Here is a 24,313-nt window from a genome sequence, read left to right as displayed (position 1 = left end):
ACAGCCTGAAATTAGGGATCATAAAGTAACAAACAAATTAATTCAAAGAGTTGAAGTCAAATGAACCAAAGAGGTTGCGATCATGAAGATGGGGCAGTAACGATATTAGCAACGCATGCAAGGGCATAAATGTAAAAGTACGGTTAAAGGTTCCGTCTTCTTCGTAGTACGAAATTCCAGTATTTTGCCACTTGGGTCGTTGGCTGTTGTGGCTCCGTACAACGACATAACCTCCCTTTTTGTCTTTTAGTCCAATTCGGATTTAGGAAACCTTGTGCTCTAAGCAAACAATTAGCACATTATTATTGAATTTAATCAAAATTAATTTATGCTGCATTTTTCGGACTTGTGAATTTTATATCTCACTATTTTTTCTCCAAAACTTCTAAAAAAAAAAAAAAAAACCAACAAGTGTCATTCTAACATACTTCTTGTCTTCATGATGTTTTTTTTCTTCCCATTTTGTTGCGGATGACACGTCAAATGTTTTTGACAGCTAGTCGAACTACAATGTGGGATGTCCCGTGGCTCACAAGGACATATATTACCCCTATGCGTGAGAGATTGCTAAAAATTGTAGAGAGTTTTCCAAACTCTCAAGCTATTGAGTTTTCGTTTCATGCTTTTTATCAATATTTTAACACCTCAAAATAGTTTCTAAGCTTATGAACTTGACAAATCCTTTGCACATTTGATTTTGTACCACTCTTATACCTTATACGTGGCTGGCATTTAAGTATTGAGTAGAAAGTACAAGCACATTGTCGACCAGGATTAGCATGCTCATTTTGATTGAGCTATACATGGTTGATTTGATTGCATGACAATCTCAATAAATCTTCAAATCACTAAAATCGAAAGACGTGTAAACAAAATATGAGATAGATGGCACAAATAGTTGGTGAGTCATTCATTTTGTGCTTCGAGTGTCCTTAAATATTCCAACCTTAGTTGGATAATTTGAGACAAATATTGATAAATCAATCGGGCGTGTTTTTACCTTGCATAGATACGTGGCTACTATAATCAAACTCGAATTGTATCGAGCAGATTTGACATCTAAGATAAAGTTGGGCTGTCCCTTGTTCTTCCAAAGGCTGGGGCTCCTCGTTTCTCCATATCCGATCTCAGAATCAATACCAATCAATCCTTTCAGCTACAATCACTTTTTTCATGGGGAATTCATTCCTGGATTTAATCCAAACATCACAAATCAACTTTTAACACGAGAGCCACTTCAACTTTTTCCGTGACGGAAATCCACTTGGTCATTTGCAAAAGTAAAGATCTCCTTCAATTCTCAGAAGACCATCAAGACATGATAATAAACTTAAAGAAAAAAAAAAGGTGGAAGAATTCATAGATGATAAAGGAGACTTATACATGAAAATGATAATGATTCATTACAACAAAGCTGAAGAACTAACACTATCCTGCCTCTTACAATTCAACTGTATCCCTTCCCTAAACAGTTGAGGCAGCGCTGTACCCTGCAATCCATGAAAAATCAACACAATCATATTCAGAAATGGTAAAGTTCGCCTCTTTCCTAATATGTCAATCTTTTTTGGCCAATTTAACATATAATTAGCAAAGATTTATAGGCAAACTTGAAACAAAAGCTTATAGGGAAGAAGTAACTAACCTATTCCCATCACAGGTTGGGCAGAGACAAGGGTTTATGGCTACTGGGTCATACAGAGGCGACCATTGAACGGTGGCGTTCCCTTTGCATAACTTGCATATGTAAAACCCTTTTCCTTTACAAACCCCACAAGGCAAAGCAGTCTTTTTCTGCCACCACAAAAACCCACCAAAGAAAACAACATTTTCAATCAAATTTCAGAGAGCAATTAGCGAGTTGGGGTCTTGGTTTTCATACCCTTCTGGATTCGACGGCGAATCGTATGGCTCCAATCGTGGCGGTGGAAGCGAGATTGAGAGTCAGAAATCCGGCAACGATTACGGCGGCACCTTTCCCCACCGTCTGCAGTGGCTTCGGAATCATTTTGAGTTCTGATTGGTGGAGTTTCAGTTTCAGTGAAGCTAAGGTTGACCGGCTGGTCAGGACTGAGGAAGTGGCTGAAGGAAAACACTGAGTTCTGTTTGTTTTGCACTTTTCCTATAAGATGCTATATCGGCCTAGTTCATCTCAGATGGCCCGACCCGGCCCATGTAGACATTGGGAGAAGTGGCGACGTGGCGTTGTACAGTGTTCTAGAGTTTGGACTCATTACAAATTGTCTCAAATAGTCAAATGTGAGTGTTTCTAGTACAGTTTTTTTATAGTATTCCTGAGTTTTGAATATTTAGAATCAAAATTGTTAGATTAGTTCATTGTGTATAAAACACCAGAACGTACAATGTTTTAATTTAATGGTGCCTATCTCCTGGCTCAAGACTACTCCAGAGCACCATAGAACTTTTGTCCTAACTCTACTTTCGTCAGGAATATTATGAACAATATAAGATTCTATGTTACAGACTGTAGTCAAATTCCTTGAGACTATGAAAGCTTACTTTAGTAATTTTTTTCGATGAAGACTTGGATTAGTATTTTGGATGTCTCTTCAATGTGGGAGGCTATGACCTTATTATTTTAGTTCAAAAGGGGGGGTTGACCATTACAGTTGTGAGAAAATGGAAGCTGATAATAACAATGCTAGAGAGCAAAGATCCATGCACATAACCTTAGCTAAACACCAGCTGGGAACACTTTCTTGGATTTTAGATTCTAAATCTGTATTCGTTCATTCGGATTGTCGTTGATTGTAAAAACAAAGTTCAGCTTTTAGTGCATTTTACCCAAGAAAAGCCGTACTCCAAAGAATTGCTCAAAATTTTCGTAGCTTTGCATTTGGAAATTATTGTTTTCGCCACTACTATAAACCTCATCAGAACTTAGATTTCAATTATACATTTTCAGTCTCTATAATTTGTTTAGCAATTAGCATGAAAATATTGAGAGCTGCTTCTGTTTTCCTTTGTATTTTCTTCTGCTTCTTTGTTTGCTCATCTCATGCAACAGATACCCTTAGGCCTGGTCAGTATTTGACGAGATATGAAACCTTGGTTTCTGATGGTGGAGTATTTGAGCTAGGCTTTTTCTACAGCCCCACTAAGTCAGTCGAAGGATACTTGGGAATCTGGTTGAAGAATGACAAAAAGAGAAGGCCAGTTTGGGTGGCAAATAGAGATGACCATCTTATGGATCCCTATGCACTTCTCTACATCAACCCTCAGGGAATGGTGATCAGTGATAATAGAAATTCACCGTTTTTTTTCACTTATGGAGCAACTGCAACGACTAATAGGACAAGGGCAAGGATTCTTGACTCAGGAAACCTAATCCTGATGGAAGGAGGAAAGACGGTGTGGCAGAGCTTTGATAACCTGGTAGATACATTTCTTCCTGGTATGAAAATAGGGATGGTTAGCATAACCAATGCTCAGTTGAAGCCTATGTTTCTTTTATCATGGAGAAGCGCACATGACCCTACTCGAGGTTTTCTTGGTTTAAGCTTGGATAAGAGCACAACTCAAGTCGATGTCTGGCACGATGATGGTAAAGAGAAACCAATTGGCCATTGGGACGGCCATGAGTTCAAATTTGTTTTCAAAACCCAATCAGATAATTACAATTTCAGCTATGTACTGAACAGCAAGGAGCGTTATCTTACTTTCAACAACAAAGAAAGTAGTGTATATTCATGGTTTGCATTGGCTTCGGATGGTAAGATACAGGAGTTCATGATGGTAGGACAGAAGATTTCGGTTGTGAGTCATTCGGTATGTGGTGACTGCTGGTTGGTGTCATCAAGAGATAGGAAGCTGTTGCTGGTCATCAAAGTTGTGGTTCCCTTGACTTTCTCCATTTTGATGTTGATCTTGTTCCTGTATTGTTTATGGAGAAAGCACAACTCTTTAGGTACGTTATCCAAACTGTATGAACTGAAATATGGTAAACTTTGCCAAAATATTACTTTTGAGTGTACTACTGGACTGACTTATCTGTAATAAACAACAGGAATTTACAGATTCTATATTGGCAGGACAGACAGTGTGAAGCTATTATTATCACAGTTGAGTTCTGATGATAGTGGTAGCAGTTCACCTGTTGTAGAACTTGGAAAGACGAAGGATCATGCTTTGCCAATGCTTAGCTTTTCCTGCATAGTGGCATCCACTAATAATTTCTCAGTTGCTAACAAGCTTGGAGAAGGAGGTTATGGGCCTGTTTATAAGGTGTTTGTTGCCTTGTAGTGCTGAGTTGTTAAGGCATATTGATATCGAGGTTTTGTTGTTTTTCTACTTGGATAAACTATTTACATATCTGGTCTCCCACGTGATAAAATTGTGTTGGCAACTTAGAATGTACTTGATCTAAAGTTCCAGTGAAATGACTGTATCTTCTGTTTTGATCCAGGGTAACTTACTGCAACACGACATTGCGGTCAAAAGGCTTTCAAAAAGATCTGGACAAGGATTAGCGGAGTTCAAGAATGAGGTGCAGTTAATATCTCAGCTCCAGCACAGAAATCTTGTTAAGATTTTGGGCTGTTGCATTCAACGAGAAGAAAAAATATTAATATACGAGTATATGTCCAACAAAAGTTTGGATTCCTTCATTTTTGGTTTGTATTTCAACTCTGCTCATTCCCTTTCTTTAAATTTAGTTATCAGTACTTGTCTCTTTTTTTTTTGAAATTGCTATTGACGCAGATCCAATTAAGCGAAGACAACTGAATTGGAGACAGCGCATACACATAATCGAAGGGATTGCTCAAGGGCTTCTTTATCTTCACAAGTACTCTAGACTAAGAATTATTCATCGAGACCTCAAAACTAGCAACATCTTATTGGATGCCTATATGAACCCCAAGATATCAGACTTTGGCTTGGCCAGAATCTTATCCGGGAATGAATGTGGGGCTGAAACAAAGCGGATTGTTGGAACATTGTAAGTAACTTTATATCCTAAAACTAAAGAAATACAGTGGGTAAACTAATGCTGACATAAACTTGTTTGATAAATCTCAAATGATCTGCTTTGTCTTTTAATGGAATCAGCGGTTATATGTCTCCCGAGTATGTATTACAAGGCCTTTTGTCAACAAAATCGGATGTATTCAGCTTTGGAGTCATTGTGTTGGAGATTATGAGTGGCATGAAGAATGCAACCTTTTATGAGTCAGATTATTCTTTGAACTTGCTAGGACATGTAAGCAACAATGTATAGATGGCTCTCGTTCTGGATTTCTTATGTTCTTGTTCCCTATTTTATTCTGAAGTTACAAATGTGAAACTTGTTTATAGGCCTGGAATTTATGGATATCTGGACGATGTGAAGAGATGATAGATCCAACATTAGCTGATTCAAGTTCAAGGGATGGTCTTGTACTCTGCATTCAGGTAGGTCTTTTATGCGTTCAAGATTGTGCCGAAGATAGACCAACCATGTCAGAAGTTGTTTCAATGTTGAGCACTGAAGGAGCTAGTTTACCTAAGCCAAAGCAGCCTATGTATTCTAACTTAATGTCAGAAGTAGATAAAGCTTTAAGAAGTGGAGTCCCTTCTGAGAATCTCTTGACATATTCATCAATAGTAGCAAGATAGCAGCTAGACTATTTGTATGCTTAACTCGTCTCAGATGAGAAAGCATCAAAATATCAGATAAGCTACTTTTATCTCAATCTCCATCTAGAACTTCTTTCACCAACACATGCCAACACGTTGTTTCCATGAATTTAATCAACAAATACTAAATCTAATTTGACAGCCATTTCAATATTTTCGTAACTGATTAGGAAATCCACTTCATGGTTTCCAGTTGTACAGATCTTCAATCTCAGAAAGACTAACAAATGTAAAGATACGAAAGGTAGAACATAGATGATAAAATTTGTACATATTTCACATTAATTATTCAACTTGCGAAAGTTGTGGGATATAAGACAAGCTACACCTTCTTTTATTTTTACAATGTGCAGATTAAGAGTAGCCCTATGATCTCTCTTCTGGTCAAATTTGGTGGGATACAAGACAAGCACACCTTCTTTTATTTTTACAATGTGCAGATTAAGTAGCCCTATAATCTCTCTTCTGGTCAAATTTACTGGCATACAAGACAAGCACACCTTCTTTTATTTTTACAATGTGCAGATTAAGTAGCCCTATAATCTCTCTTCTGGTCAAATTTGCAGATCCTGATCGAAAACCAAGAGCATTTCAAAAGGCCTTGCAACTCGGCATCTTTACCCAATAATTTCCTTACACACCTCATTCCAAAAATTCAGTTAAAGGCATAATACCCTCTTTGTTTTCGTCATTGTCGTTTGTGTTCTTGATTTGATCCTGATCAATGATATCCTAGTCAAAAAACCAAAGAGCATTTCGAAAGGCCCTAGCAATTCGGCATCATTTACCCAATAATTCATTTCCCTACACACCTCATTCCAAAAATTCAGTTAATGACATAATACCCTCTTCGTCTTCATCATCGTCGTTTGTGGTCTTGTCCATAATAGATCATCTGGACTAAGATGAAGAGGAATCAGTTGGAGAAGAGGCAACCAGATCTCTTTTGATGCTTCGGGGCTTAGTGCTATTTATACCGTGGCGAATATGATCAAATCATTAAAACATTTTCCTATAATCGGGTATTCCAATTGCAAGAAATTGTGAGTATTCTCAATATTAAAGGTGATTGGAACGAGTATAGTATGATTTGGTCTTATTTGCAATTCAAAACAGCCTTGGTATTGATAATAGTCACAATTTCTTGCAAGGAGTAACAACATTCTTTTGGCAAGGCACATGAGAAGGTTATAAATCATGGTGAAGTTGTAGCCTCAAATCCTGTATTATTGACGATATAGATTGTATGTGATGCATATTACAATCATGGACACCTTCAAATCCTTCTTCGAATAAGGGCCAAAGACCTAAAGCCAAATTCACGAGTTACTTCCCAATAAGGTTTTCTGTGACTTCAAATATCATAATCTCTGTAACATATTGAATTAAGGTTGTATTAGTTACTGAGATTTCTGGTTTTCATCATGTGCCTTAGGCTCTCAAAATGATTCCAATGAAGTTTATTTATGTCTCACAGTTTTCAATAGAAATTATTCTATATATATAATTATATAAAAAAGAAAAACAAAAATAGTCAGATTGCGTTCAATGTTCTGTATATATTGGTATTCAATTATCCACCTTCCTCCATTGTTGCCACCTAGAGAGACAGAAAAATTTTATCGTGAACACTTTGATTATTATGTTTACAAGGCTATAATTTCAGCAGATCCGATACTAAATACAAAGGAGTGCATTGTTGTCGTCGTAAACTCAGCCCTTCTGGCAGTTGGCTTTTATGAGACTCGGGAAAGACTCAACTTGGACTTATGTTGACGGACGTCACCGTGCTCGTGGATTTGATGAAGTTGTTTTTCTTGAAGATAAGTTTTATGGTGTTCAATCTGATAGCAGAGTTTTAGCTTTAAAGGTTGACACTCATGTTCACTCCAACCTAAAATTTGCTGCACGCCGCATTGAAACAGACTATTGGTACAAGAGTTATCTAGCTAGTGTATTCAGTTGAGAAAGAATTGTTGTTAGTTCATAGGCATTTTGAGGATGCGAGACGTACAGTGAAATTCGTAGTTTATAAACTGAATTTCAATAGCCGTAAGTGGACTAAGATAAACACTTTAGGAGATGTTGCTCTCTTTGTGGGTGATAACTCTACATTTTCCGTGTTGGCGTCAAGCTTTCGAGGCTTTGCCCATGACAGTAACAAGATAAAAGTACACTTGGGGCCTGGTGGTCCTTGTTGAAGGAATATCGATTTAGTGTGCCTTATCAAACTAGGAGTAGCAATAGGAGAGAAGGTTCTAGATTTCCCAATCCTACACGGATTGGTATTCCTTGTAACATTAGAACTAGTACTTTGTAATCCCTATATATAGGGCTCCTATTCTCAATAATATGACACACTTCTCTCATCAATCTCTCTCAATACCAATATACTTAAACACGTTATCAGCACGACTCTAACCACAAAACAGAAAACCAAAACTCATTCACAAAGCAGCCCCTAGCCCGAGCTAGCCGAGCCTTCGCTGCAGCCCGCGCGCCCGCGCGCTTGAAACCTTGCACAGCAGCCCCTGCTGCCCCCCTTCCTGCAGCCCTGCGTTCCAGCCTGCTGCCATCGAAGCATCACTGCTGCGCAAACAAGCCAACGCACACCCACTGCATCTTTTTCCCGTTCCTGTGCACATCCGTCTTCTTGCAAGCCTCGAAACGTCTAGTTCAGAAGCTCAGATCGAAAAACTTTCTTCATAAAAGTTGTTCGTCTCTGTCTCTTCCATCTAACCTCCGAATTTCAGTCTTATCGGAGTTATATTGAGATCTTTACACCAATCGAAGTACAAGCTGTTCAGAACAGAATCTGCTCCGAATTTTCAACAAGTAAGTATTCAAAAGAGTAAGTTTTGAAGTTCCTATAATTCGAAATTTAAATATTTCTTCTTTTCTCGGGGACTTGAAAACCTCCCTTCTTCTACATCCCACCTTTCTTATAACGTGGGTTCGATTCTTGAAAAGCGGAATCGTGGGGATTCACGCAATTAACGAACTAAGAGCGTTCGTAAGACTTCGGACTAAAAGCGTCCGTAAGCATCGATTTAACGAACTAAGAGCGTTCGTAAGCTACGGACTAAGAGCATTCGTAAGCTACGGACTAAGAGCGTTCGTGAGCATAGATTTTGACCATTTAAACATCATTGTTTCGGTCTAATCCAAATATTCTTGGAAATCGATTTCTTGGTAGCATTAAGGCTCAGAAATCTTATATTAGTTTTCGTGGAAGTATTGACTCCGAAACTAATACGTTCTTGCTTTCCTTTCAGGATGTAAGACTTGAACGAGCTCGATTTTACTCCATTGGATTCAACGGGCACGGGATATTTATTTGCCTACAATCCAAGAGCCCTGTTCTAAAGGAACCGCTCAAGACTCACAAACTGAGATAGAAAATTCCAGGGCATTTACCCTGATGAAGCGCCACATGAAGATGGCCCTCCAGTTTGAGTACATGAATGAGGATAACGCTAACAACCTTTGGGTTGCACCTAGTGAACGTTTTAGTAACATTCACAACTTTCCGAACATAGAAGCACGATGGAATAATATCTGCTTCACTATAACTTTGAAAGAGTTATGAAATATTGTTCGGAGGCTCTCTGCATCATATTATTTATGCATGCTTGTGGAAAAACACAAAATAACAAATTGATTGAGAAAACCCTAACATGACCATAGGAGTCATGACGTTGAGGGTATAGGGTTGGACACCATGGCGCCATTTTTGGCCATGATTGCACTATTCCAACGCCATTGGTTCTAGGGACCATATGTATTGTGTCAATACACCTCAATCAAGAGAGCATCCTCTTCATGATATTTTATGGAGTACCTGATCAATGGTAATACATCGAGCTATAAAAGACTTTAAATCTGGCGATGAAGATAGAATGCCGCAGATTTTTATTTAGAATAGTCTTTTAATTTCCAAGAATTATGTAATGGAAATTATGCCTTAATCAATAAAATGACTTATTGGATTATCTCTTTTCTTCTAGGCGTACTCAATTAAGTATGATGTATAGGAAAGTAATTGAGATTAGTGGTACTTAAGAGAGCTTTGCTCCACCGACATCTCTCTCTACTTCCCTGGTCATATTTAATTGGAATTACCGAACGAATTGAGTGACTACAATTTGTCTAATGTTTGATTTTTCTTTGGATTAGATTATGGTCACGAAACTTTGATGTAATCATTGGCTATTATTAATAAAGTATTGATTTATTTTATCTCATGTCATGGACATATTTTTCAAACTTTATTACTTCAAATATATAAGAGCCAATGGTTTTCATGCGGAAACGCATTGTGAGAATGGACAAGAGTTCCTTTGCATCACCTCTAATGACTACAAACGTAAAAGAGTCTTAGAGAAACTTATGTGTCGATCTAGTGGGTTGTATGCAACCACTATTCGCATAATTGAATCCAATCATGTTATGAGAGATGATTTATGGGATTCTGACACATATAGGCTTTGCCATGACCGTCTGGGACACCTAGGTCGTGATATGATGATCCGTATATTAAAGACTTCACACGGACATCCATTCTTCAGAACGAAGAGAAGTAAAAACCAAAAATTGGTTCGAGGAGATGCACATGTGCCTCACGGCGCCAAGACTGTGCAAGACCGGCCACTTAGGGCCGGCGCCGTCTACCCCCTACGGCAACAACATGGCATTGACGCCATGGATCATTGTTTGACTCCTCCTTCTACTTCTAAAGTCAATTGTGACTTCATGGCTAAACCAAAATCCTCATTGGTTGTCTCTAAAGCCCATCATTCGTTCTGCAAAGCCTGCTCTTTAGCAAAATTAGGATCGAGACCATCCTATGCAAAGGACACTAAAGAAAATATACCATTCTTGCAAAGAATCCACGGTGATATTTGTGGACCTATTCAACCACCATGCGGACCATTTAGATATTTTATGGTGTTGGTTGATGCATCGACACGCTGGTCACATGTCATGCTATTGTCCACAAGGAACGCTGCATTTGCTAAACTCCTAGCACAAATAATTAAGTTAAGGGCTCACCACCCTGATCATCCTATTAAGTCTATAAGGTTAGACAATGCTGGGGAGTTTACATCAAAGACTTTTGATGATTATTGCATGTCCATTGGGATAGAAGTTGAACATCCAGTTCCTCATGTTCACACCTAAAATGGTCTCGCAGAAGCCGCCATTAAACGACTACAAATGGTCGCTAGGGCATTGGTAATGCGCACCAATCTCCCTATTTCTGCTTGGGGCTATGCAATATTGCATGCAGCTGTGCTTATTCGTCTGAGGCCCACTGCCACTCAACCCTTTTCTGCGTCCCAGATGGTGACTGGGTATGAGCCTAATGTCTCACACTTACGCATATTTGGGTGTGCAGTTTATGTGCCTATTGCGCCGCCACAGCGCACCAAAATGGGTCCTCAACGACGATTAGGCATTTATGTTGGATATGATTCTCCAACCATTGTCCGCTATTTAAAACCCTTGACAGGCGATCTCTTTACCTCAAGATTTGCGGATTGTCACTTCGATGAGACAGTCTTCCCGTCGTTAGGGGGAGATAAGAACATAAATGTTCAACAGGAACGACAGGAATTGTCGTGGTCTGTCCCCACTCTGTCTCATCTTGATCCCCGAACCGCACAGTCCGAAATTGAAGTGCGGAGAATTCTCGATCTTCAGAACGTAGCAGAATCGATGCCTGATGCGTTTTCTGATATCGCTAAAGTGACGAGATCACACATACCTGCTGCAAATGTGCCTGCAAGGATTGATGTCCCTAAAATTAGAGGACATGACGCCACCTCAAGGGCACTTGAGCATGGCGCCAACGTCCACAGTGGTAGTGACGTTATGGCTAGGCCCACGGCTCCCTCCAGGAAGCGCAGGAGGCCCATAGGTTCGATGGATTCTCGCCCAAGAAAGAAAGCGAGTTCGGCACAAAATAATCCATTAATCATCGATGTAAATAATCCATCTCATGAGAATATTCCGGATTATGGTTATGTCTAAGAGACATCATTGGGGGACGCTCCAATGTCAGAACGAACTCCAGAGAATAGAGAGATCTCCATAAATTACACTAGTGTACATGAGATGATGGATAGAAATTCTATGGCGATTGATGATGCATTTGCATATCATATTGCAAAAGGAATTATAGAATTTGATGATATCGAACCTCGCTCTGTTGAAGAATGTCAACGAATAGCGGATTGGCCTAAATGGAAAGATGCGATCTAGGCTGAATTGGATTCACTAGCAAAGAGACAGGTATTTGGGCCTGTAACGCAGACACCCCCAAATGTAAAGCCTGTTGGCCATAAATGGGTCTTTGTTAGAAAGCGTAATGAGAAAAATGAGGTGGTAAGATACAAAGCCCGCCTTGTGGCGCAAGGTTTCTCACAACGCCCTGGAATCGACTACGAGGAGACATATTCTCCCGTAATGGACGTGATAACGTTCCGCTACCTTGTCAGTTTGGTAGTTTCCGAAAAACTTGACATGCAGCTTATGGATGTGGTTACAGCATATCTCTATGGGGATCTAGATTCAGAGATATATATGAAGGTTCCAGATGGACTTCAATTACCCAAATCAAGTGGCTCTAAACCACGGAGCGCGTTTTCAATAAGATTAAAACGCTCACTATATGGATTAAAACAATCCGGACGAATGTGGTATAACCGTCTAAGTGACTACTTGATTGGGAAGGGATATATTAATAATGAAATATGCCCATGCGTGTTCATTAAAAGAACAAGTTCCAGATTTGCAACCGTAGCAGTTTATGTCGATGACATGAACCTAATTGGAACTCTAGATGAGTTAAAGGAAACTGCTAAATACTTGAAATCCGAATTTGAGATGAAAGATCTTGGGAAAACACGGTTTTGTCTCGGTTTAGAACTCGAGCACCGTAGTGATGGCATTTTGATCCATCAGTCTGCATATACTCAGAAAATCTTAAGGCGCTTTAATGAAGATAAAGCAAAGCATGTGAGTACTCCCATGATCGGTCGTAGTCTTGAGCCAGGAAAAGATCTGTTTCGTCCAAAGGATGAGGACGAAGAGCTATTAGAGGCAGAAGTGCCCTATTTAAGTGCAATAGGCGCATTATTGTACTTAGCTCTATACACAAGACCAGACATCTCATTCGCAGTGAACTTGTTAGCTAGACATAGCTCTGCGCCAACACGTCGCCATTGGATTGGTGTAAAGACAATCTTTCGATACCTAAGAGGTACGATTGATATGGGCCTATTTTATCCCTACAGAGAGAAGGGGAATGACGGAAGAATGGGATCGGACCCCATTAGGCATGGAGCCACCGTCCACCATGACAAGGTGGCCGGCCATGTTGCCGCCAACGCCGTCATCACCACCAGGGGTGGCCGGCCTCACCCTATCCCCCTTCATCAAACGACAATGATGTCTTGATGGGTTTTGCTGATGCAGGGTACCTCTCTGACCCTCACAAAGGTCGCTCCCAAACGGGTTATGTCTTTACCATGGAAAGCACTGCGATATCTTGGAGGTCTACGAAACAGACCCTTGTTGCTACTTCCTCAAATCATGCAGAGATTATTGCTCTACATGAAGCCGTACGTGAATGTATATGGCTAAGGTCTATAATTAGACATATCCGAGGAAGTTGTGGTTTGAAGTCTACCACAGATGAACCTACATGCATTTATGAGGATAATGCAGCTTATATTGAACAAATGAAGTTAGGTTTCATCAAGGGCGACAACACCAAGCATATATCGCCTAAGTTCTTCTATAATCAGCAACAACAATCACTTCTAAAGATTGAAGTGAATCAAATCTGATCAAAGGATAATGTAGCGAACTTATTCACTAAGTCGCTACCTAAATCTACCTTCGAGAAACATGTGAAGAGCATCGGATTGAGAAAGTTATCCGAACTCCCACGATTGTAGCAATCAGGGGGAGATATCAACATCAGGGGGAGTTATGATGTCTACATGTTCGATCTCGAAGAGTGAAGGACGTGTTGTGCTCTTTTTGTCCTTCGACCAGGGTTATTTTTATCCCACAGGGTTTTTGTTACCTGGCAAGGTTTTTAACGAGGCAACGGATGAAGCGTGACCACCAAGTTTGAGCGGCACAAGGGGGAGTGTTGAAGGAATATCGATTTAGTGTGCCTTATCAAACTAGGAGTAGCAATAGGAGAGAAGGTTCTAGATTTCCCAATCCTACACGGATTGGTATTCCTTGTAACATTAGAACTAGTACTTTGTAATCCCTATATATAGGGCTCCTATTCTCAATAATATGACACACTTCTCTCATCAATCTCTCTCAATACCAATATACTTAAACAGTCCTCGTGATTTTGGCGTGTATGATGTCGAATATAGAAGGTTTTTAAACGTTGACACCACACATGTTTCAACTCTTGTCAAGATGAGCAAGCAACCGCCAATTTGGATTTTGCCAACGTTTCAGCTGTAAGCTCAAGAGTAGCTTCTTTTTGGATATCTTTTCATTCTTGATTAATTTGTCAAATTCTCGAATTATAAGCTAGTTGATTATGTATCTTTCTTGTTTTTATCTTTTGGTTGTGCTATTGGTTTCCTTGATCAATGAAAGAATGTCCATTGTATTAAAAACAAAGCTGCACACCAAATCGTGCTTTTGGGCTGCAGTTGGTTGGTTAATTTTGAGTTGGTGGAATGGCTGGAATAGTTGGTGGAGTCTGATTCCAGCCATTCCACCATAGCTCTTACCATGGCAAGTGCATGGTGTGATGTTTCCTAGTTCAATTAGGAATATAAATCTTTAGGTAATACATATTGTATGCGATGCCTATTAATTACAACTAACTACAGGAATTTACGGAATCCACAATGGCACGACAGACAACATGATGTTATTACTATCACAGTTGACTTCTGATTATAATGTTAGATAGCAGTTCAAATGTTACAATCTTTAAAACGATAGAGAGGCCAACCATGTGGAGTTGTTTCAGAGTTGAGCAATGAAGACGCTAGTTTAATACCTATGTGTGTATTCCACCTTAGTGACAGAAGTTGACAAACCATTAAGGTGGAATTCATTCTTCGACAATTTGATCGGTAAAAGCCAGATAGCATCCAAATAAGCAGCGTATGCCAAGACATATACAGAATTACTAAAGTTATATGTGCCTGTTCCTTCATCGATTCAAAAGCCATATGAGATGCTCAATATGTGCCTCCACTTATATCAATATGAAAAACTAAAAAGCCACTGTTCCATGTATTTTTAGCAACTATCCCCCAATCTTTGGCTACATTTGATAATATCCAAGGTTAATTTAGGTCAAAACCTAACTAATTTAAGCCTACAGTACTTTTCAAAAAAAAAAAAGCCTAAAGGTATATATACGGAATACCAACACTTTGAAGACAAAATGAACGTTACTATGTTAGCTTGCACCCCATAACTAGGAGCTGCCCATTCTGATATGTCTCACACGATAACTATATCCAAGCTTAAAATGATCAAATGCAGTTCCTCAGAGTGTAATGTGTCCATTTTTTTTCCTGAAAATCTATTCACTTGCACTGAAACTGATGAATATCAACAAATATATAAAACTTTGGTTAAGAAACCATTGGGTTCATATATTTTTTAGATTCATATCATACAATTGTGTATATATACACTGTGATGTGGGGTTGTCAGATTGGCCATGTTTTGCTCTGGGTTTTACATTATTGGAGGAGTGGAAGTTCTGTTTAGAGTTTAGACAGTGATATATGATATTGCTAGTTTCCATCTCCTCATTTTGTCCATTTTTCTTCATGAACACCCTTTTTTCATGTCAATCCTTAATCAAATGTTATATCTAAATTTCTAGTTTATGTAATTTGGACCACAATGAAGTTTTGATATTCCATTTTCTTACATAGCCTTTGCTGGATACATGATTAAAGAAATGAATGAAACTTTTCTTTTTCTTTTTCAATATGATCATTTGCAATGATGCAGTATTTTGGCCCCATCCAAGATCCTACAATTCAAATCCAACTTTCATGCAATACAGAACATAACCAAACCGGTAAACAGAAAAAATAAATTCTACCAACCTGTTTTCTAAGAGATTTTTGGTTCAATCAAAAGAAATTGAAATAAAAATCAAAACAAAAGTTGTTGTATATCTTTAAGAGTGAGGGGAGAAGAATGTATGGGGCAAGTGATGGAGCTTTGAGCCTTCATATATATATATATGCCATTCTGCAACCCTGCAATTCTTGCCAAGTCTGTTGCCTGAAACTGAAACCAAAAACTGAAAGCGATAAGATCCTGCTGAGAAAAGTGAAGAATTGAAAGATGAATTATAGAAAGGGGTGACAATTGGTTTTAGGATATGAAATTTGCAGAGGGAAAAATTCAATGTGTTTCTGAAAAGGTCCAAAGTCCAATCAAATAGGCAGGAATGACAAGATTTGGTGTCATCCAATATTCACTTCATCAATCAAACCCATATTGCTTTTCTCTCATTTCTTTGATAGAAGTTTTTTGATCAATAATGATATGAAATGATCTGTCCTCATTAAGGTCCCACAAGATCAGCACCATGGTCTATGGAATGGGGTAGTGAGCAACAAGAAGTCCAGAACCACAGTGATTGGGTGATCTTTGTTGTCTGATCTAAAGCTGAAAAGTGGAATATGGTGGGGAGATTGATGAAATCCAAGATTGTGCATAACTAAATGGGGATATCCAACTAAATACAAAAATTAGTACTTAAAGAAAACTAATTACTATCCTCTAAACAAACCAGTTGTATGTAACGAATTAAAGATAAGGTCTTTAGTGGAATAGTCTTGTTATGTCACAGTAGCCGCTCCCTTAAAAGGGATAGAGCCAAACAGAGCGAAAAGAGTTTTTCATGAGACGGGAAATGAATATTATTAGCCCCACATAAGGTTTGTAAATAAGTGAATGTTTGATAATGAGTAAGGAATATCCGCCTATCTTAAGATGCATGAACTATAATTCAGCAGTCCGATAACAGTCTGCTATAAGGATGCAATACTTGTAGTACTAATCACACAAATTACCCTAAAATGGGTGATTCATTTAAGTTGCATTACTTTGGACCCAATACAGGTCCCCTACAATGTCCATACATGGTTTCACATGCTTGACAAGAAAATCATAAAAGAGAGAAGAAGAAGAAGAGATATAAAGGGAGCACCTCCCCAAAGAGTGAGGTGGATATGAATTTGGGGCACGGGTTTTCGGTGCACCCACCCACCCACCCACCGCCGGCCCACCAGGCCTTTGATCTTTGCCTTTCCTCAGATTCATGTGGGCCACGGTTGTCCCCTTAATTTACCAAAAGCCCCCTCACTTTTTGAAGTAACTACCATTCGTTCTTTACGGTGGCAATTTGACTGGCCGATGAACTGAGACCGAGATAAAAGAAAAGGAGGCTGGACTGGTTGGCACGACATGTCGTTTAAGGTAAAAGCGTGGGTTTGGATAATTTGATCTTTATCACTTTTTACAACGATGGTTTTCTTGACAAACGGAGTAGGAGCTTTTAACAGGAAAGAACAAACCCTTTTTGACTGCATCTATGGAAATTCTCATGTATTGAGGGAAAATAACGAAACCGCCACGGCCGAAGAACCCGCAGTGGTGTTCGGGTAAATCGACATAATGCTACATATAAGATCATTAACATGTTTAATTGGTATTTGAACAAATCTTTAAATCAGTACGTGTATTGACTATCAACATAGGCCAAATTAGCACGTTCATTCATATTTTGTATTTTAAAGTTAATTGAAATGTTCATTTTGATTGATATAGAAATATTATAACTTAATCTTGACAAATCTTTCTTTCATATACCATTTTAGCCGATTTGTTATCATATCGGAGACGAATCCCTTCATTAATCATATAACAGAGATGAAGTTTATATACATTAATGCAAGATTCGATAGTAATTGTGGTGGTAGATACTTCTGCTAGTAAAGAGGTAGTTTACAACCCTATGCACTAGGTGTGCATTAAACCATGAACTCTAGAATTTCCCTGCTAGAAACAGAAATACGTGTGCATCTCCACGATTCACGAACAAGTACTAGTGCGATTCTTAGACAGAAATATCATATATATTCTTCCATCGAAGACTTTTACATAAGAAGTTGACAAGGTGCTAAGCTACACCAAATAAAAATAAAAAATCTGGGCAAGATAAGATAGAAAACTGAGTTACAGGTTACAATGCCTGGTTTTGGATCTTTTATATGATGAAAGATGCGTCACCATTTTTATTTTGGAAGTCACTTTTGAAAACAAAGCATAGTGGTTGTGTCAGCTGAGATGCATGCCTAGAATATCCATCGAACTAAAAGCCCTTTATTTTGTTGCAGTCTTGTGCTTGGTTGAGTAGTAATCTTATACCAGAACAAAAATCCAGTATGGACTGCACTACTTACTGTGCACCTAAAAGTGTTTCATTTCTGTGTGCAGATAAAATTAACTTTAGGACCAAAATAGCAAATCCTCTGAATCCTTTCTACTTCTTGTGGAAGAGCCTCACATGATTCCTCCAGAAAGTAAAAACGATGGCATTGCTGTAAAAGTTTGTGGTAGTGGAGGCACAGTAATTGGTACGTACCAGCAAATTTTCCTTTAAGTACTACCTCTCTATAATTAGTGTAATTTGTTCTGCAAGTGTTCCAATTTTGCACAAGTAGCCTCTAGCTTAGACCCCCTTCATTGTATTGGAGTTTCGAATGTTTCGAATGAAAAATCGAAATTGTTTTGAGGTATTTAGCAAGGATGAACAAGACTATTGGCAATGTTGGTAATGTTATCAACATTAAAATGAGATTTAAGACGTGATATTTTTATAAGAGAAGTCGTATGACATAAAAAGTGACGAGCAACTTAAATTAAAGCACACACTAACTAATTAAATACCAAAATGTAGCCATCCTAAATTTCCTAATGCAGAAGAGTAAAAATGTCATTTACTATCCCTAGCTATTAGCAAAAGCAAGAGTTTGTAACTACCAAACAAAGTAGTTAGGGTACTAATTCCCACAAGCTCTCTTATAAAAACCCTCTCATAAAGCAAAGTAACAGAGCTTCAGAAAACATATACATGCTTTCTTCTCCGCATTTTCTCAAACACTTCTACAATGGCAGCCATAACAAGTACTGAATCATCCGACTATGACAGTAGCTCTTCCTCCATAACCATGCCGGACTCTAGCCGTAGCTGGATGAGCAACCTCAGCTTCAGCAGCCGGCGCCGGAGCTCCGTCTCCGTCTGTTCCTCCGCCACTTCTGAGGCCTCCCAACTCAGCTCAGCTCACAAGCCCCACAAGGCGAACCAAGCTGCATGGGAAGCCATGAGGCGGCTCCGGAGCTCCAAAGGCCGAGTTGGTCTCGACCATTTCCGGCTCCTCCGCCGCCTCGGCAGCGGCGACATAGGTAATGTGTACCTTTGCCAGATAAGGAACCCCGCTGCCGCCGTGGAGGGGCTGCCTAAGCAGCCGCAGTGCTTCTACGCCATGAAAGTGGTGGACAGAGAAGCACTTGCAATAAGGAACAAATTGCATAGAGCTGAAATGGAGAAGGAGATTTTAGACATGCTTGACCACCCATTTTTACCAACCCTCTATGCTGACTTTGATGCTTCTCACTACTCTTGCTTAGTTATGGAATTTTGCCCCGGCGGTGACTTGTATGCTGCCCGTCAACGCCTGCCCGGAAAGCGCTTCAGTATCTCATCTGCTAGGTACGTAATTAATTTCGTCTCTTTATTGATATCGTGTTTATGTATAAAACAACGTCGTTTTAATATATAATTTCGAGACTTTACATCTTATTGGTAAACCACTAGTGCATTACTAATTAGTTAACTTTTTGAAGAAGCATTAACTTGTTCTAATTAAATGTGTGATTTTGTTACTGATCTTGTGCTTATGTTGAAAATGACAGGTTTTATGCTGCAGAGACACTTCTAGCTCTCGAGTATCTGCATATGATGGGCATTGTTTACAGAGATTTGAAGCCTGAAAATGTGCTAGTTAGAGAGGATGGTCACATAATGCTTTCGGATTTCGATCTGTCTCTTAAATGCGACGTCGTTCCAAAGTTGCTGAGGCGTAAATTGGACTTGGAATCCAACACTGAAAAGATTGCAAAGAGCTCATCTATGCCATCTTGTGCAGCTCCCATGCAGCCTGTCCTCTCTTGCATTTTTTCAGCCTCCACCAAGAAAAAGAGAGCCACAGTCACAACAATAACAGAACATGTTGGTGATACTGATGATCATGATGATGATCAAGGTGTTAATCAATTAGTACTTGATCCGGAATTGGTAGCGGAGCCAATCCATGCCCGGTCCAAGTCATTTGTTGGAACACACGAGTACTTAGCACCGGAGGTGATCTCAGGACAAGGCCATGGGAGTGCAGTTGATTGGTGGACATTTGGGGTGTTCTTGTATGAAATGTTATATGGGAGGACACCTTTCAAAGGTGAAAACAATGAGAAAACCCTCATCAATATTCTTAAGCAGCCATTGAGCTTTCCAAAGCTAGTGCTTAATGATAATAGGGTTATTAATAGTAGCAGCAGCAAAGAGTTTGAGGCAGAAATGGCCAAAGTACAAGACCTTATAAGCAAGCTTTTGGTGAAGAATCCCAAGAAGAGAATAGGAAGCTTGAAGGGTTCTGTTGAGATCAAAAGGCATGAGTTCTTTAAGGGTGTGAATTGGGCTTTGATTAGATCAGTTAGGCCTCCTCAAGTTCCTGCTAGCCATGATCATTTGCATAAGATTAGGACTAGTAGTAATAGAGGTAATTATTTGCCTAAGTTGAGCAAGAAAGAGAGGGATGAACCATACCAGATCCCTCATCATCATATTGACTATTTCTAATTGCTTAGATATTTATGTATTATGAATGTAAATAGCTAGGTAAAACAGAAAGTATGCCAATTACTTATCATCATGCTTGACGTCAAAGAATTAAGAATTTATTTCCTCTGTTTTGCTACTAATTATATATTAATGAGAACGGCTTTATGTTTTTTGTTTTGACCAATTAAGTTTTAGATTCTTTGTCTATGTATCGTTGTATTGTATGATATTGAATAGTGAAATTTGTGTATAGGTGTAAAAGTAGATGGATGAATGGATGATCCCCATAATTGTCCCAATGTGATTTTCATGAGAACTCCATGAAGTCATGTGAGTACAATAATTACTCTTGTCATGGTGGAAAAAATTATAATAAAAAGAAATTGATATCATCTTTTTATAAAAATTGAAATGGTCTGCTTTATGCATATGGGCAACTTTGATGGCCACTCCTCACATTCACATGCTCTTTCTTCACCAAGAAAAGAACTAAAGAAATCATCATGCTTCATTTGCCTCTTTTTGTTCTTCTAATGTTTTTGTTCATTCATGGAAAAAAGTCCTTTTCTCCTTTCAACCTTTATTCATGGTTGAGAGATTCCAATAGACTGATAGAGTAACCCATTTTCAATAATTTTCCAACCAGGGCTCCATTGGATTCAAATGAACCTTTTGTTTTGTAGTGAAATCGAAAAGATCCTTTACTATAATATCAGACCCTAGCTATATGCATATCGATCAAACTTTCCATGATGGAGTGATATTATTTGTATATATATGCAGGCACTGAGTCGTCACTGACCCAACTCAAGCATGCGTAGTAGAAATTAAGGCATTTGATCATTACGTGTTTGTGTATCAGTTTAATCATAATCTGCAACGTCGGGTGGTACAGTCTAATATATAAATCCTTATACATGTATGATATCACAGTAAGATGTCAGTGTACTTTTGGCTTTTGATAGCTAGCTAGAGTTCCAATGGCAGAAGTCAACGATATATATGCAGGAAAGGTCAACAGAGGTTTCAAGAGCTGCCCATTTTGTCCATACCATTGATGGAAACTCCGACTGATCGATCTAGTTTGCAGAAGCACGCGTGAGGCTTCTTCCCCACTCATCACGTACGAAAGGGATAGCCCTATCTACGTGTTACAGAGTATAAATATATACGTACATACGTACGTACGTATATGTCGAGCTAATACTTGTGTCAGCAATAGGGAAGCTATCATTAATATATCATGCACATGCATCAGAAACCAAAACTTCTTTTCTGCAATTTGTTTTTGGGTTTCCCTAGCTACAGGCTGTTTAAGTGGTCGAATTTCAAGCCAATCTGTGGTACCAATTGCAAGACTAGTACGTACTTAGCTAGGGCATCATCAACAAGACAACAACCTCTTTAGATAAGTTTGTAGAGGGTAGAGCATGGCCGGTGGTCGATCAAGCTTGTCCACATCTTATATCCTTCATGGTGATCATCTCCTTTATATTCTTCTGATAAGCTAAAACATATCTATCCAGAAACATGAAAACAACCAAGTTTTGATGATGTCCAAACGAGTTTAGATGAACTCGTCGGAACTACTCTTATTCACGTACATTCTATATTGTAGTTTTATTGTTCGGACCACAAAAATTAATGTTCTCTTAACAAATGTATGTTTGTTTTATTTAACGGAGCATGTGAACAATGTTTCAATTTATTTTTGTAGTGATGATTCTTAAAAGGTCAATTAAAAAGTATACTTCGAATTGTAAAATTTTAATACATGGTGAAATTAAAAAGAAGAATTAAGACAAGGAAAATACGTATTCAATTGTATAACTCCTAACTCAAAACAAAATTGGCATATTTTATTTTCTTTCAAAAGTGATTGAGACTTGCTCATCAATGCAATTAGTAGCCTACATGTCATTAATTATTGGGTCCGGATTAAGAGATACCATATTTTACATAACTTTTTACACTTTTTGTTTGAGCCCAAAAGTAATTTTGGTAAGATTCCTTTAGGGGATTTAGCATAGCGGGCCGATACATGCGGCCCAAAATTAAGTCCGCGTGGATTTGGGTTATAACTTCACTCATTCCGATGTCTATAAGGAAAACGAGCCCTTATTGGAATCAAGTAGCAGAGATTGAATAAGAAACTTCAATCAATAATCCTTCTGTGGCAAGGAACAGTCGAAACCCTAGGGTATAAATGCCAGGTTTCAAGGACAAAAAAATGACCAACAACTCTTCAATCAATCAATCTCTCAGATTATCAAAGTCTCTCTGGAGCAAACCTACCTTCAACCTAGTTGAACCAGCGAAGTAAGGGTAACGCCCTCGCAACCCAGCAAAGCTAAAGTCACGCTTTAGCAAAAACCGTGCTTTCTCCTACTTCCCGGTGATTGCTCTGCTCAATCTACAATATTGAGTATCGATTCAGTGACGCAAGAGATCATACCACAAACCCTTATCCGTAAGGCAAGAAGTTATTTTCCGAAAGGCATAGAAAAGAACCTTGTGACGGGGTTGGTGCTCTCCTCGTCCACAGCGTTTGATCAAGAAGTCAGGTCAAGAGACTCCCCAACGATTGCACCCCACTGTGTTGGCATGCCTGCGCACGCTCAAAAGAGACTGTTTGCAACCAGACTGGTTTTGGAGCCAAACACTTTGTGAACCATTTAGATTTAAAAAAGTTCAATGCTTCGAATTTATTATTTGAATGATGTCAACACAACACAGAGTGATGTGAAAAATGACATGGCATTACATATCTCTAATATCATATATAATTTATATAAAGGATGTGGATTACAAAACTAAATGATTAATTAAAACAAGAATTATTATACAAATTTGTTGTTTTGCATTATACTACTCACCACTTCCCTTTAGCCAACACATCATTACTTTGACTAGACTGTCTAGACAAGCTGCCTTTACTCATGGCTTTCCCACCTCCAAAGAATCATATAATTCAGAAATCATTTAACAATTCCAAAAACATATTGTCATCATTTTAGCTTTTTGATGATAAGACCAAAAATGATGCATCTTATTTTGTTCGTTTTTTTTTTTTTGGTTACATTAATCCAACAATCTTAGCCAGCACACATGATCAGACTAATAGCTTTACCTTCGATTTGAAGGCATTAGGATGTGGGACTAAAATGAAGAATAATTTTGTGGGGGACTAAAATATTTGATAACATCAGCCAACCCCGAAAGTTATAGAATTATTCATTTAAGGCAATTATGATTGTAATTATTAATAACAATTATAATGTTTCTTTTGTTAATTCGGATGTAGAGCATCATCAGATCAGATCAGATGGCCATCTCAAGTACCTTAAAAAGCATATGATGACCAGAGGATCCAAATACTAATTTGATATGGATTTTGATACAGAATACTCCTTGTTCCACTTAACAATAGTTAGTTTTTGTCAATTCTTTCGAACTAGTACTGCGTTCGTTATGCTTTTAGAACTTCTATCATGTTTGTAAATCAATTTTTGACAGTGTCGTGATATACATCTTATGTGAGACACATTCTGCAGTGAGTGACTCCTAAATCTTATTATGGCTTCAAAATGAATCCTTACAGTAGGCCAATCTCCCCAGATTTGTTTTTGGGTCCATACAAGTTGGGTTATCCGGTGTCACACTCTCACACACTAGGTTTTTGTTCTTTGGGCAATTGAATGAATAGATTATTAACCAAAGGGAAACCAGCCCAGAGCGTGATGAGCA

General features: G+C 38.6%; 3 protein-coding genes across 3 annotated transcripts; 2 read left to right on the top strand and 1 right to left on the bottom strand.

Annotated features, from left to right (window-relative positions):
* Positions 1–1,332: 1,332 nt before the first annotated feature.
* LOC112189747 (protein BUNDLE SHEATH DEFECTIVE 2, chloroplastic) lies at positions 1,333–2,118 on the bottom strand. Its single transcript, XM_024329092.2, has 3 exons — positions 1,883–2,118; positions 1,646–1,794; positions 1,333–1,490 (listed from the first exon to the last, which is right to left on the bottom strand). Exons 1-3 carry the CDS (start codon positions 2,006–2,008, stop codon positions 1,448–1,450), a joined length of 318 nt encoding a protein of 105 aa, XP_024184860.1. The 5' UTR covers positions 2,009–2,118; the 3' UTR covers positions 1,333–1,447.
* Positions 2,119–2,642: 524 nt separating this feature from the next.
* Positions 2,643–5,681, top strand: LOC112184742 (receptor-like serine/threonine-protein kinase SD1-8). Its single transcript, XM_024322984.2, has 6 exons — positions 2,643–3,928; positions 4,028–4,245; positions 4,427–4,634; positions 4,723–4,960; positions 5,071–5,221; positions 5,317–5,681. Exons 1-6 carry the CDS (start codon positions 2,953–2,955, stop codon positions 5,614–5,616), a joined length of 2,091 nt encoding a protein of 696 aa, XP_024178752.1. The 5' UTR covers positions 2,643–2,952; the 3' UTR covers positions 5,617–5,681.
* A 13,088-nt stretch (positions 5,682–18,769) lies between these two features.
* On the top strand, positions 18,770–20,741 carry LOC112188609 (protein kinase PINOID 2). Its single transcript, XM_024327759.2, has 2 exons — positions 18,770–19,438; positions 19,642–20,741. Exons 1-2 carry the CDS (start codon positions 18,837–18,839, stop codon positions 20,582–20,584), a joined length of 1,545 nt encoding a protein of 514 aa, XP_024183527.1. The 5' UTR covers positions 18,770–18,836; the 3' UTR covers positions 20,585–20,741.
* The last annotated feature ends 3,572 nt before the right edge of the window (positions 20,742–24,313 follow it).

This window comes from Rosa chinensis, chromosome 2, assembly GCF_002994745.2.
Source record: "Rosa chinensis cultivar Old Blush chromosome 2, RchiOBHm-V2, whole genome shotgun sequence".
Lineage (NCBI taxonomy): Eukaryota > Viridiplantae > Streptophyta > Magnoliopsida > Rosales > Rosaceae > Rosa > Rosa chinensis.
The sequence above is the reverse complement of the archived record's forward strand: the minus strand, read 5'-3'. Positions and strand labels throughout refer to the sequence as shown.

Excerpts from the sequence above, each read along its gene's own strand:
- LOC112189747 (XM_024329092.2), bottom strand. The coding sequence starts at position 2,008 with ATGATTCCGAAGCCACTGCAGACGGTGGGGAAAGGTGCCGCCGTAATC. Across the intron at positions 1,795-1,882 it reads TCGCCGTCGAATCCAGAAGG|AAAAAGACTGCTTTGCCTTG; the intron begins GTATGAAAACCA and ends TTGTGGTGGCAG. Across the intron at positions 1,491-1,645 it reads CCAACCTGTGATGGGAATAG|GGTACAGCGCTGCCTCAACT; the intron begins GTTAGTTACTTC and ends CATGGATTGCAG.
- LOC112184742 (XM_024322984.2), top strand. The coding sequence starts at position 2,953 with ATGAAAATATTGAGAGCTGCTTCTGTTTTCCTTTGTATTTTCTTCTGC. Across the intron at positions 4,961-5,070 it reads AAGCGGATTGTTGGAACATT|CGGTTATATGTCTCCCGAGT; the intron begins GTAAGTAACTTT and ends TAATGGAATCAG. Across the intron at positions 5,222-5,316 it reads CTTTGAACTTGCTAGGACAT|GCCTGGAATTTATGGATATC; the intron begins GTAAGCAACAAT and ends ACTTGTTTATAG.
- LOC112188609 (XM_024327759.2), top strand. The coding sequence starts at position 18,837 with ATGGCAGCCATAACAAGTACTGAATCATCCGACTATGACAGTAGCTCT. Across the intron at positions 19,439-19,641 it reads TTCAGTATCTCATCTGCTAG|GTTTTATGCTGCAGAGACAC; the intron begins GTACGTAATTAA and ends TGAAAATGACAG.